The sequence below is a fragment of the Eublepharis macularius genome, chromosome 11 (genome assembly GCF_028583425.1).
Source record: "Eublepharis macularius isolate TG4126 chromosome 11, MPM_Emac_v1.0, whole genome shotgun sequence".
NCBI lineage: Eukaryota > Metazoa > Chordata > Lepidosauria > Squamata > Eublepharidae > Eublepharis > Eublepharis macularius.
The window spans coordinates 91,193,196-91,206,077 of NC_072800.1; the positions used below are offsets into that span (position 1 = coordinate 91,193,196).

The window sequence follows — 12,882 nt, forward strand, 5'->3', positions numbered from 1 at the left end:
TTGGAGATGGAGTGGTGGTCGAAGAAGTTTCTCATCAGCTAGGCCTCCCTTCAGTGGTGACCCAACACCAAAGCTCCAAATATTCATCCTCTGATGTCTCTCCATCCAATGAAGGTGCTTGGGAAAGGCCATTTGTCGAGGGGTGGGGGAGGAATGTTGTTGAGGACAGGAGTTATTAATAAATAAATACTAATAAATAAGGCTGAGAAACTTGGTAAAAAAGGAAACTCAAAGGCAGATTTTAATAGACCTCTCCAGCAGGGCTGCTGAGATTTCTGTGGAGGCTTTCAAAAACCTCCTGAGATGCCTAAATGGGAGAAAACATCTTATCAAAAGCGAGGGGGAAGGAGAACAGGCCGCACAGAAGGGGCTGCTCATTCTTTTCTGAGACCTGACGGGTCATATTCGTGCTGCAATCACAGCTGTGTTTCTGCCCCGGGGCGAATATGAAGAATCGAAGAGATTCCTAACCTTTCTGCCATCTAGACATACCTCTGAGATTGCTGGAGGAAGAAAGCAGAAAATTTACCTCAAGTCCTTTTGGGATACAAAGAAAATCTTAGCTTTTACCCAATAACTTTGCCTCTAGATGCGATTTGATCCAAACCCCAGGCAGACAAACTTAAGTGCTTCTAAATCCCATTTATTTCAAAGGGAAAGTTACACATGTGCCTGACCCACCCTTTGATATTTTCCTTTTATATCAAATCGGAAGTTGAGTTTTTGGGAAAACGTATCCACTCACATGCTATTTTAACCTTCCACAACATTTGAAAGGTTTTGTTTTAGCTTCTAGCTAGAAATGGAATTGTTAAGAGGGGGAAAGAAAGGCCATGCCTGTTGCACACCACAGTTCACATGGACTTCTTAGAATCATAGAATCATAGGGTTGGAATGGACCTCCAGGGTCATCTAGTCCAACCCCCTGCACAATGCAGGAAATTCATATCTACCTCCCCTTCCCCCCACACACCCAGTGACCATTGCTCCATGCCCAGAAGATGGCAAAACACTGTCAGGATCCCTAGCCGAACTGGCCTAGGGAAATTGCTTCCTGACCCTAAGAGCGGGACCACAAGTGACGCCTGACACAGGTTGGACACTTGTCAGCTTCCCTCAAGTTTTGATGGGAAATGTAGGCATCCTGGTCTTGCAGCTTGACTCTCCGACTGCTGTCCAATGGACTTTTCAACTGTCACTTGTCCAACATTCCGCCAAGCTGCCTACATTTCCCATCAAAACTTGAGGGAAGCTGGCCAGTGTCCAACCTGTGTCAGGTGTCACTTGTGGTCCTGCTCTGAGGTGGCAATTGGCATTCCCCTGGGCATGTAAGAAGGGACTACTAGAACTAAGCCCTGATGGAACCCTTTCTGCTCTCCCTCTTATGATCTGCCCAGGTACACAGAATCAGCATAGATGGCCCTCTAGCCTCTGCTTAAAAACCTCCAGCCCACCACCTCCCAAGGAAACCTGTTCCACTGAGAGATGGGTCTAACTGTCAGGAAATTCTTCTTAATGTTTTGCCATTGTTCTGGTTATGTTGTTCTGGACAGATAATTTTCCACCCTCCCTGACTTCTGACTTCAAGCACAAAAAAGGGAGCCAATTCAGTGGTCTATTCAAGCTGAAGGAAAGGGCCAACAGGCAAGCTGTGATAGATGCCCCTCTGCCCCCAGACAGGACAACTCATAGCAAAAGGGGACATTTGAGCAGAAAAAAAGCTCCTTTCCTATAGGGATGCGAGGGTCAATCAAGCGAGGGTCAGAAACATAAAGGAAGGTTAGAAAAGGAAGTAACTGGGCAAAATTCTTTTGTAGGATAGATGTAGGTGGGTTGGGGAGAAATCAAAAAAGAAATCAGTGCTGGCTTGAGTGGGAGGCAGACATTGCAGACATCACTATGTCACTTCCTGTTTACTTCCTGGAACAACCCGGATGTAAAACCATAGAGTTTCCTTTGATTCCTAGAGCTACCTTTTGCTGACATAGTGATGTCAGCAACATCGACATTGCCTTTTTAAATGTTATTTTCTCCTGCTGGTGGGCAGTGCGGCTTGCCATCTCACTTCCTCCATAAAACCTTCATCTTGCTCTGATTGTAGGCCAGTTCATCCCAGGTCTTTACTAGACTGCTAGAACAGAGGGAATTATGGAGGAAAGAAGCTTGTAGGGTTTGGGCTGAATGCCTGTGCATATCTGGGGACTGCAGTTCTGTCCAGGATACTGAAAACATCAAGCCCTAGAGTTTATAATTTCTGAGGATCTCATTGGACTAGGGTTGCCTACTCTAGGTTAGGAACTTCCTAGAGATTTTGGGCTGGAGTCTGGGGAAGGCAGAGTTTGGGGAAGGGAGGGAGCTCAGTGGGGTATAGGGTCCACTCTTAAAAACAGCCATTTTCTCTTGGGGCACAGATCTCTGTTGTCTGGAGATCACTTGTAATTCCAGGAGATCTCCAGACCCCACCTGGAGGGTAGCAACCGTAAATTGGACAGTGATCACAACCGGGCCTGTGAGTCTCATTGCATGTTTAGCGTCTCCAGAGGTCAAATTCTAGATAAGAAACCCCCAAATTGACAGTTGGTTTGTTGAGCTGGACCCTAATAGGCTGAGGTCCATGGCCACCTCTGAGCCCCGCCCCTCCACAAACTCGTCATCTCTGGAGTGAACAGCTCCTGAAGCATCCACTTAAGCACTGCAGCCACATGCAGGCAGTTAAAGCAAAACAAGGGATTCCTCGGAAGTAAACCAAAAAACAAAAAGGCACTGCCTATCAGAGGGAAGAACACTAATAATATGATTTTTACGGTTTTGTTTTAATTTATATAAAGTGCAAAAAGTGCTCAATAGTGCAAAAGGTCACAATAATAAATAAGTTCAATAAATATATTAATTACAATGATTATATCAAGCAATAAATAGAAGAGGTCAAAGAATCAATCATACATACAAAATCATTCCTACACCACTGGTCATGTTTAGTATTCTGTTGTAATAAAAATATTTTTCTTCGTTTATTTTTCAGATGTATGGAAAATACTTATATTGTCGGGTATTCACAAGAGTTCCAACATATTTTTCCTTCTTGCTGAGATGTACATAAATTCAATAAAGCCTTAGTGCTCAAAGCTGGTTGTGGATGGGATTTTATAAAATTATCCCAAAACTGGGCGGCGCCTGATTATATTGCTTGATATAATCATTGTAACCAGGGCTCATTTTGAGGGGGGACATGCAGGAATGCAGTTCCAGTAGTTCTCCAAAGAGGTCACATGTCAGGTGGCCCCGCCCACCTGATTTTTGGCCATTTTGGGCCCGTTTTGGCCTGGATTGGGCCTAAAATGGCCAGGATTTGGCCTAAAACAGCCAGGATTGGTCCCAAAAGGGCCAGGATCGGGCCTTTTATGGGTGGTGGATCACTCTCCCGCTCAGCAGTGGCCCAATTCTGACCATTTTGGGCCACTTTTCAGCCATTTTCAGCCCCTTTTTTGCCATTTTGGACCCAATTTCGGTTAGGGTTGCCAGCTCCAAGTTGAGAAATTCCTGGAGGTCTTGGGGGGGGGGGTGAAACCTGGAGAAACCTGGAGAAAGTGGGGTTTGGGGAGGGAAAAGACCTTGGCATGGCATAATTCCATACAGTCCACCCCCCCCCCCACCAAAGTAGCCATTTTCTCCAGGTGAACTGATCTCTGTGGCCTGGAGACCAGTTGTAATTCCAGGAGATCTCCAGCTTCTACCTGGAGACTGGCAACCCTAATTTCGGCTCTGAATGGCCAGGATTGGGTCCAGAACAGCCAGGATAGGTGAGGTCAGGGGGTGCGGCATATGTAAATCAGTTATGCCAATGACACACTTCCGGTGATGTCAAGGGGTGTGGCATATGCTAATGAGTTATGCTAATGAATTCCTGTAGCTCTTTTTCTACAAAATGACCTCTGATTGTAATTAATATATTTATTGAATTTATTTATTATTGTGACATTATGCACTATTGAGCACTTTTTGCACTTTATATAAATTAAAACAAAACCACAAAAATTATATTATTACTGTTCTTCCCTCCGATAGGCAGTGCCTTTTGGTTTTTTGACTAGCAGGAAGTTGGCAAGTTCCCTTAGAGCCGTACATCCCTGTCTCCAGGGAGTATCCATGTGTTCAATGTGGAAAGCCATTTGGGTGAAACCGGCACCCCAAAGGTCTCTACTGTAGATATCAGAAAGTGTGGAAAAAGTTTTTTCCATGCCTGCCATTTCAGTAACTTGGGGCCAAGCTACAAGTGACGAATGACACTTGAACGGCAAGTGGATTGAGTGGAGCGCAAGTGAACAGGGAGAAATACACTTGCCGTTCAAGTGTCATTCGTCACTTGTAGCTTCGCCCTTGGATATGCCACCAACGTGAAAGAGGACACTTTGCTCTGGAAAACTGCCAACTGATTGCACTAGGATAGATCGGAAGGATTTTATTGTTCAGGATGGCCTGTGTGTAAAAGGAACGAATGGCAATGATTTTCGTGAGGGTATGTGGATTTGGGAGAGAGCATTGAGAAGCCTGGCCTGAGCGCTTACAACGGGCATTGAGAAAAGGGCATCCGCGACTCTCCTCCAACAATTTCATACTCATTCTCTTGGATGGACGGCCCCAGGTAAGAAAGCAAAGACATGTGGTTTTCCATCCTTTCTGCAACTGTGAAATAACATGGTTCAACAATCAGCTCAGTGCGTGAAGGCCTTTTGTCTCTATGGGGCTCCCGAGGGAACTGTTTGGGCCAGTCTGGCTACCCAGCCCACCATTGTGTCCCTCTCCCCTGTGGCAGGAAGCCTACGTACTACAAGCCAGACCACGAATGTCTCCTAGCCTTCACAACCCACTCAACACGGTGAAGCCGTTTGTACACATTGGTGCTGTGTGTGCATGTGTGTACTTGTGTGTACTGTATCACATTGTCTAGCAAGCATGCCGCGTGAATGCCACCCCACCCGTTCCCCGTCCTGTCTGATGGCAAAAGTGTAGTTTGGATTGTCACTTCCTATGGATATGTTACAAGGCGCGACATCAACCAGTTCACGCAAAAATAGTCCGGCTGTTTCAGAGAGCCGTCGGCAAGTCCCTCCAGTTCCCGTAAGGCGTCAAATGGGGGCCTTTGAGGAAAAGAAGTACACCACTTGTTGTTAATTCTATACACAGAAACTTAGTGGCTGAGATACAGTGCTACAAACTGAGCTAGAATACTCAGAACCGTTGTGTTAGAAGCCCTGTCCACACTTGTAATGCACAAGTAGGCCACGTTTGGGGAAGACACACAACTTTCAAAGGACACTTAATAGCATGAGTCTTGCCACGTGGGTTGAAAGAGGTAAGAGCAGAGCCTCCTTCTATCCATATCCAGGTCTATGATGCTAAATAGTTAACCACAATCTCATGTCGGGAGGAAAACTGAACGGTTCGCTGGTTTGTTCCTTGGCTTGTCGGGAGTTCTGTGTTGTGAGGGTAACCTCCGAATGGGATAGTTGAGAACAAATTAGACCTATTCTAGCCGACCAGTTTTAGCCTCGGTTTTGTTTGCGTATGTCTGATTTCATTCAATTTCAAGAAGTCGACTTCCCCCCACAAAACAAGTTGTCTCTGATTCATTTCCCAGGATGGAGGGTATCCTGTTTCACTTGCACGTGTGAACGTCGTAGACCCTTGTGCACTCCTGACAGCTGACGTAGCAACACCAGTGGAAAATGCAATGACACTTCTCTTTCCTCTTCTCGGTCCGAGTGTTGTGCCCACGGCCACAGCACAAGAGATCACAACCATCTATCCCGTGCGATGTGACGTTGCAGATCCTGTCGCGGGTCCCAAAGGAGCCTGTTTCAGGGTTTGGCTCGCAGAAGTTGGGCGAGTTCTCGTAGTAGACCAGGTCTCTCTCAGTTGGCGCTTTGAAGAAGTTATATTTGGGCCGGAGCGTCTCTACCCAGCCACGGGATTCCCGGTGCTTCTCCACGACCATTTCCGAAGCGCTGTCGTACTTGTCTTTGAGATAGTCGCCGATGACCCGGAAGTCAGGCTGGGACCACCAACAGGTTTTCACCTCGCAGCTACCTGACAGGCCATGACATTTGCATTTGAGGTGCATGTGGTCGATAATGGACTGAAAAAGAAAAAAAGAAATAAGAGGGGGAGAGAAGAGCAAAAGGAGAGACAACATTAGCCTGCCATGTGACGAATCATGAAATCTGACACTTTTATACCCCATAGGCTTTTATACCAAGTCACCAAGTTTCAGGCTCTGGCAGATGAAGATTTTCTTCACATTCCTCCTCCCCCAGCAATCACCTTTGACCCCTGAAAACATGATTTCTGGACTTGTGGATCCTGCATAGAGTGAGAGGAAAGGGGGGTGACATTGCCCCTCTACTCCATCCACCGAAAGAGCTGTACTTCAGGAAAAGGAAACATGAGGAGATTTCATCTCCTGTCCCCCTCACTGCAGCACCTGACATGCACGGCTTTTTGTCTAGCTGGGCCTTGCAGTTGTAGGAATCTCTTTTACAGGGGCTGAAAGGAGAGCAGAGCATGGGGAAAATTTGCACCCAACAGTGCCTTCCACAAACACTTGGTGGGATCCAAGGCATTGTGCTGGCCAGGGCTCATTTTGAAGGGGAACGCGCAGGAATGCAGTTCTGGTAGTTCTCCGAAGAGGTCACATGTCAGGTGGCCCCGACCACCTGATTTTTGGCCATTTTGGGCCTGTTGCAGCCTGGATTGGGGCTGAAACAGCCTGGATCAGGGCCAAAACAGCCCGGATTGGGTCGGAGCCAGGTGGGGAAACCCTCCCCTGCCTGGCACTGACCCGGTCCCAGCCATTTCGGTCCTGATCTGGGCCTAAATGGGCCCAAAATGGCTACTTTCAGCCATTTTGGGCCCCAAACAGCTAGGATTGGTCTCAAAATGACCCAGATCAGGCCTCTGGCGGGTGGTGGATCCTGACCATTTTGGGCCCCTTTTTGGTCATTTTCAGCCCCCTTTTGCCATTTTGGGCACAATTTTGGCCTTGAATGGCCAGGATTGGGTCCAAAACAGCCAGGATAGGTGATGTCAGGGGCTGTGGCATATGCAAATCAGTTATGCTAATGACACACTTCCGGTAATGGCAAGGGACATGGCATATGCTAATTAGTTATGCTAATGAGTTCCTGCTGCGCTTTTTCTACGAAATGACCCCTGGTGCTGGCAGTTATCAGGTTATCAAAGATCCACTCTGATGTAGTTGTCAGAGTGTCGGGATTGGAATCCAGAGCTTCAGATTGACCTTCTGTTGGTCTCCCAGCCTCAGCAGCTTCAGAGCTTTGTCTTTTTTTAAAAATAAAATTTGTTAGAGAATTTGTATTTTGTCTCCATCAAGTAGCATGTAGGAAGATCAATAAATACAATGTGTGGTGACATTACATAGTTAATAATGCAATTACATGATTCAAACATGATCAATAATTACGACAATAAAATAACTACCCTTCAGAAACACCCTCATCCCATTTCATTACCTAGTTAAAGTCTCATTTTAAAAGGGAAGTTGTGTGGGTTTTTTGGAAAATGAACAAGACTATCTTTCTTACCTTTATGTGTGTGTTATGTGCCATCAAGTCATTTCCGACCTATGACAACCCTATGAATGAAAGACCTCCAAAACATTCTCTCTCTAACAGACTTACTCAGATCCTGCAAACTGGAGGATGTGGCTTGTTTCATTGAGCCAAGCTGTCTCTTTTTAGGTCTTCCTCTTTTCCTACTGCCATCTACTTATTCCTAGCATTATTGACTTTTCCAGAGAATCTTGTCTTCTCGTGATGTGACCAAAGTACGATAGCCTCAGTTTTGTCATTTTAGCTTCTAGGGAGAATTCAGGCTTGATTTGATCTAGTACCCACTTATTTGTCTTTTGGGCTGTCCATGGTATCTGCACCTCTATAAGGAACTGATTTCATGACCTAGGTATAACTGGTAGAAAATAGAAATTCTTAATTTCTCAGAGTTATGGTTCTAACCCTTCATTGAATGGAAGCTGCCATTACTGATGGCTTTCAAAAGAAATGTGAATTCATGGAGACTACATAGTATCTACCCTTTATCCTGCAACAAGTGTGCAACTACAAGCCCCTCGACGGCCCCTGCATGGTCAATCTATCTGGTCCTTTCCTGGAATTAGACCTGCTAAGTCTATTAACATATTAACAAATGCTCCACTTTCATGATTCCCGTCCCGAAGTATCGCCTGGCTTCAGCTGGTTCTTATGCGTAATGCACAAGGATTATATAAGTGATCCGTCCTGGCGTAGCCTGTGGATTCCTTGCAGGGAGGAATAAAAGATCTCCGATCAGAGCACTGAGGAGCACATGGATGAGAGGGAGCCGTCCGCACCGGCCTGAACTCCTTAAAGGAGGAGAGGGGTATAAATGACATCTACCTAGGTAGGTGGGAGGTGGATGTGGCCTAGTGGTACAGCGTCTGCTTTGCATGCAGAAGGTCCCCAGTTCAGTCCCTGGCGTCATGTAGCAGGTGATGAGAATAACCCTGGAGACCTGCTGCCAGTCTGAGTAGGCAATACTGACCTTGATGGACCAGAGGTCTGGTTCAATATAAACCAGCTTCACATATATGAAGGAATGTCAGGGCTAAACTAGACACGGGTCCAACTCATGGATGCTGCCACCCTTTTAAAGCTATTTAACAATGACCAGGATTGGGCTCTCATGGCATTTTAAAATTGCTTTAAAATGGTGTCAGACCCGTGGACAACGTCACGTCTAGTTTGGCCCTCAACCTCTTAGGGTGTCTGCAGAAACTAGGTTATTGCACATGAACTGTGCAATTCTTCCTGCTTTCTTGCACAGGATTGGGCCAGTTTTTCTTTGCTGAAAGGGCTGTCTTCAGGATTACCAAATGATTCTACGTCCAATGGAACTTGAGCTCACCATTGGAAGTTTTCGCAGACAGATTAGGAAAACCAGGGGGAGGTGGTTTTCCTAATCCATATTCCATTCCATAGTTCAGACCAAGTCCCCAAGTAACTTGGCATGCAACATGGCTGAGCTTGACAACGAGTGGGAGGGTTGAGGGCGAGGACATAGAGTAAGGCACAAGTGTGATGACATCACTTCTGGGGAAAACCCAGAAGCAATGGCAGTAGCTCTAAGAATTGCTGAAAACACTATCGTAAAAGCGTAGTTTCCAGAAGTCTATGGTAAAAGCATAGAGTTTCTGGTGATTCCTAGAGCTATTGTCATTGCTTGTGATATTGGCAGTTAGGACAACTAGGAAGCTGTGCTGAAGGACAGAGCAAAGCACAAGGAATTGGGGAGGAGCTGTGGCTCAATGGGTAGAGCATCTGTTTGGCAAGTAGAGTCCTTGGTTCAATCCCTAACAGTGAAAAGGACCAGGCAGTAGGTGATGTGAAAGACGTTTCTGTACCTGGGACCCAGGGGAGCCGCTGAGTGTCCTTGATGGACCAATGGTTTGATTCAAAGTAAGGTAGCTTTAGTTGTTGTAGATTTTCCGGGCTGTATGGCCATGGTTTTTGCATTGTAGTTCCTGATGTTTCGCCAGCAGCTGTGACTGGCATCTTCAGAGGTGTAGCATCAGTGCCAAGACCACGGCCATACAGCCCGGAAAATCTACAACAACTAACATTCTCTGGTCGTGAAAGCCTTCGACAATATAAGGTAGCTTTATGTACGTTCATGTGCATTTTTCTTACCGTCCTTCCAGCCTCATTGTTGTGCCTGTTCATGGCCGATCGAGCATCTGGTCGGTTCTCTCGTGCATCTGCAAACTCCCGGGACACCATGCTCCCAAATTCCACATCCTCACTGCAGCCGCCCCATTTCCAGCCTTCTCCTGGGGGACCCTTGTGACGCGTGTCACAACCACAGATGGTGGCTGAGCCTTCGGCACAGGATCTGGTCACTGCAAAAGCCACCCCTGCAGAGGCGATGGCATGGACGAAGGCGGACTCCCTTGTGGCTGCAAGGAGAGAAATGGCAGGCTGTTAGAATCGATTGCTGCAGAGGAAGAGGGCTCGTTTTGACTATGAACATGGTAACTGATCACACTGCATAAAGTCTGGGGCTGAAGGAAGATGTCTTATAACACATGAATGCTTCAGCAAATAGAAGCCACACTTCTCCCACCTCCTCAGGGCATTCCAGAAAAAGCACAGCTTGTGGTTGATGCCCGTTGGGGTTGCCTGGCTCAGCCAGGAAACTGGTAGGAGGGCTGGGACGGGGACAAGGGTATGTGAGTGATGATGATGATGATGATGACATCACTAATATCACCATATCACTTCCAGGTACAACCTGGAAGTGGCAATGGGTAGCTCTGGGAAAACCATAGAGTTTCTGGCAATTCCTAGAGCTACATTTTGTCATTTCCGGGCTGCGCCCAGAAATGATATGGTGAAATTGGTGACATTGCTGTTTTTTATTTTCTTCTGCTGCTGCCCGCAGTGGTGGTGGGTAACAGAGCTTGCCAGCGGGAGACCTGGCATGCCTAGCTACACTAAGGGAAGGGGCAACTAGCAGGTAATGATCTAAGCAGTATAATTTGCCCAAGGGAGCATATGGGAAGAGAGGATCCTTTTTTATGCTAACAAAGCAGGGATCCTGGTTTTGGACAGCAAAATCTAGTGGAGGGTGAAGGGTTAAACCCCCTCTCACTTTGTTGCACAACCCCAAGGCAAAGGGAGGCTGCATGATCCTGAAATTTGCATGAAATGGACGATGGAGATGCACGATTGTCTGGGCCCTGATTTCTATAAATTGGAAATTCTGGAAACCAGAAATGTTGGTTTCATTATTTATACAACTGTCATTCAGTGTGGGCAGAAATGGTTAGCTTATTTTTGTTTTACTTTTCCTTAGATTATTATTTTTTTGAGTAAAGGCGTCCATATTCTTTCATGAAGCAGTTGCAAATAATTCGTTTTAATTGCTCTGGGTTTCTTCATACCCATATTTCAGCTTTTCTTTAACTCAGTTGCCCAGTATCTGATGAAGGTTATTAGCAGGACATGGTCTTATGTCTGTGGTTTGGGCTCTGCTTAAAGGTATATTGCTTCTGAACATGGAGGGTCCATTTGGCTATTGTGACTTATAGCCTTTGATAATCATTTTACCATAAAGCAAGCATGAAATATTACACGTTTGTAAATATTTTTTAAAAAGCTTCAAGGCTACTGCTTGATCTGTGAAAACAAAGGTTGCAACTTTTAATTTGTACATCAAATCAGCTATTAATCAGGAGGGTCTGGGAGGCTGAGAGTAAAGGGTACATTTTAATTACAGTTTCAAGCTGTTGTGGTTCTAGTGTGTTACAGTAAAATGGCATTAAAATATAACATTAAAATATTGGGGGGGGGGGGGAAATCACACGTTTGCCCTGATAAGAGTACCACGTTCTTGGACTACTTCAGGAATTAATAGCTTGATTCAAGGGCTTCCATTTACGGAAGTTTTCTTTCGGCTTGTAGTCACGTGGGACCGCACGTTTAGGGCTTTGCTTTGCAACAGACAAGCCGTCTCTGGAAAGGATGTCTCTGGACTACTGTGCATTTCTTGTGTTAAAAATGGATCATCTGAAAGGGCCCAAAGGGAAAATAGTTTTGTGGTCCTCTGATACTAAAGTGACAATTCACTGTACAAAACTTGTTGGAGAGTGGAAGTTTCCCCGGGGAAGCCTGCTGTGGATCTTCACTTGCAGAATGTAAGATATCCTGCAAGACTGGGAAAAAATGTTTTGTCGTATCTCTGAACTAAATCGTGCCTGCCAGTAACTTCTCCAGACTTGTCTTTAGAAATCCTTCAGGGAAAGCAAGTAAACAGCTTCCCTAGGCAAGCAGTTCCACCGGCCATCTGCTCTGATCATTTCCCCTCTGCATAATTGCCATTTTTTGAATTTCTCAAAATTAAACAAAGAGCAAGGAGATGCAGAAGTCTGCAGCAAGAATCCAACGCGACAATATCTGGGAAGTCATCACTTGATGTTTATTATTTAGTTATCCACTTCGTTTATAGTCTGCCTTTCTAACTTGGAACTCAAGGCAGATTACAAAAAATATAAAAAAGATTCTGCTGCAGTCATTGTGTGATGGACAGGCATCTCTGAACCACATATTGGCCCGTAAGTCTGTGAAGTAGTTTGCCTTGCACTTACTGATAGCTGTATTTTCTCTAAATCGTTGTTTACCTTTCGTAAGCCACTTTAGGCATATGAGAAAATGTTTTGAATAAAGAGATAAATTACTCGGGTCCAAAAGCTAAGCCAACCACATCTCAAAGTCTTGGACTGACAAACAACAAATTAAGATTCCATGGAAATAAAGCCAACACCCTAATGCATGGACTCAAAGAGATTTTAACCTCTTCACATGACAGCCGGACTAAAGCATAACTTCTCTCGCCCCAAGTAAACTAGTCAGGTTACCAGCCTCCATAGGATTGTTAGCCTCCAGGTAGTGGCTGGAGATCTCCTGGAATTACAACAAGTCTCCAGGCCACAGAGATCAGTTCATCTGCAGAAAATGGCTACTTTGGGGAGTGGACTGTATGGAATTATGCCATGCCAAGGTCCTTTTCCTCCCCAAACCCCACTTTCTCCAGGTTTCTCCAGGTTTCAACCCCCAGATCTCCAGGAATTTCCCAACTTGGAGCTGGCAACCCTAAGCCTCCAGGAGGGGACTGGAGTTTTCCGAGAATGACAAATGGTCTTCAGACTACAGATATCAGTTCCCTGGGAGGAAATAGTAAAGAATCCAGTAGCATCTTTAAGACTAACCAAGTTTATTGTAGCATAAGCTTTCGAGAACCACAGTTCTCTTCGTCAGATGCATCTGACGAAGA

The 12,882-nt window shown here is 45.6% G+C and overlaps 1 protein-coding gene across 1 annotated transcript in view; it reads right to left on the minus strand.

Moving 5' to 3' along the window:
- Positions 1-5,433: 5,433 nt before the first annotated feature.
- The window catches only part of WNT3A (Wnt family member 3A), a 107,684-nt gene continuing 100,235 nt past the window's right edge, over positions 5,434-12,882 (minus strand). The window contains exons 3-4 of the mRNA XM_054991400.1: positions 9,741-10,006; positions 5,434-6,136 (exon numbers count right to left, since the gene is read on the minus strand). Coding sequence (XP_054847375.1) covers positions 5,657-6,136; positions 9,741-10,006 — 746 coding nt within the window. The 3' untranslated portion in view covers positions 5,434-5,656. The remainder of the gene's footprint in view (positions 6,137-9,740; positions 10,007-12,882) is intronic.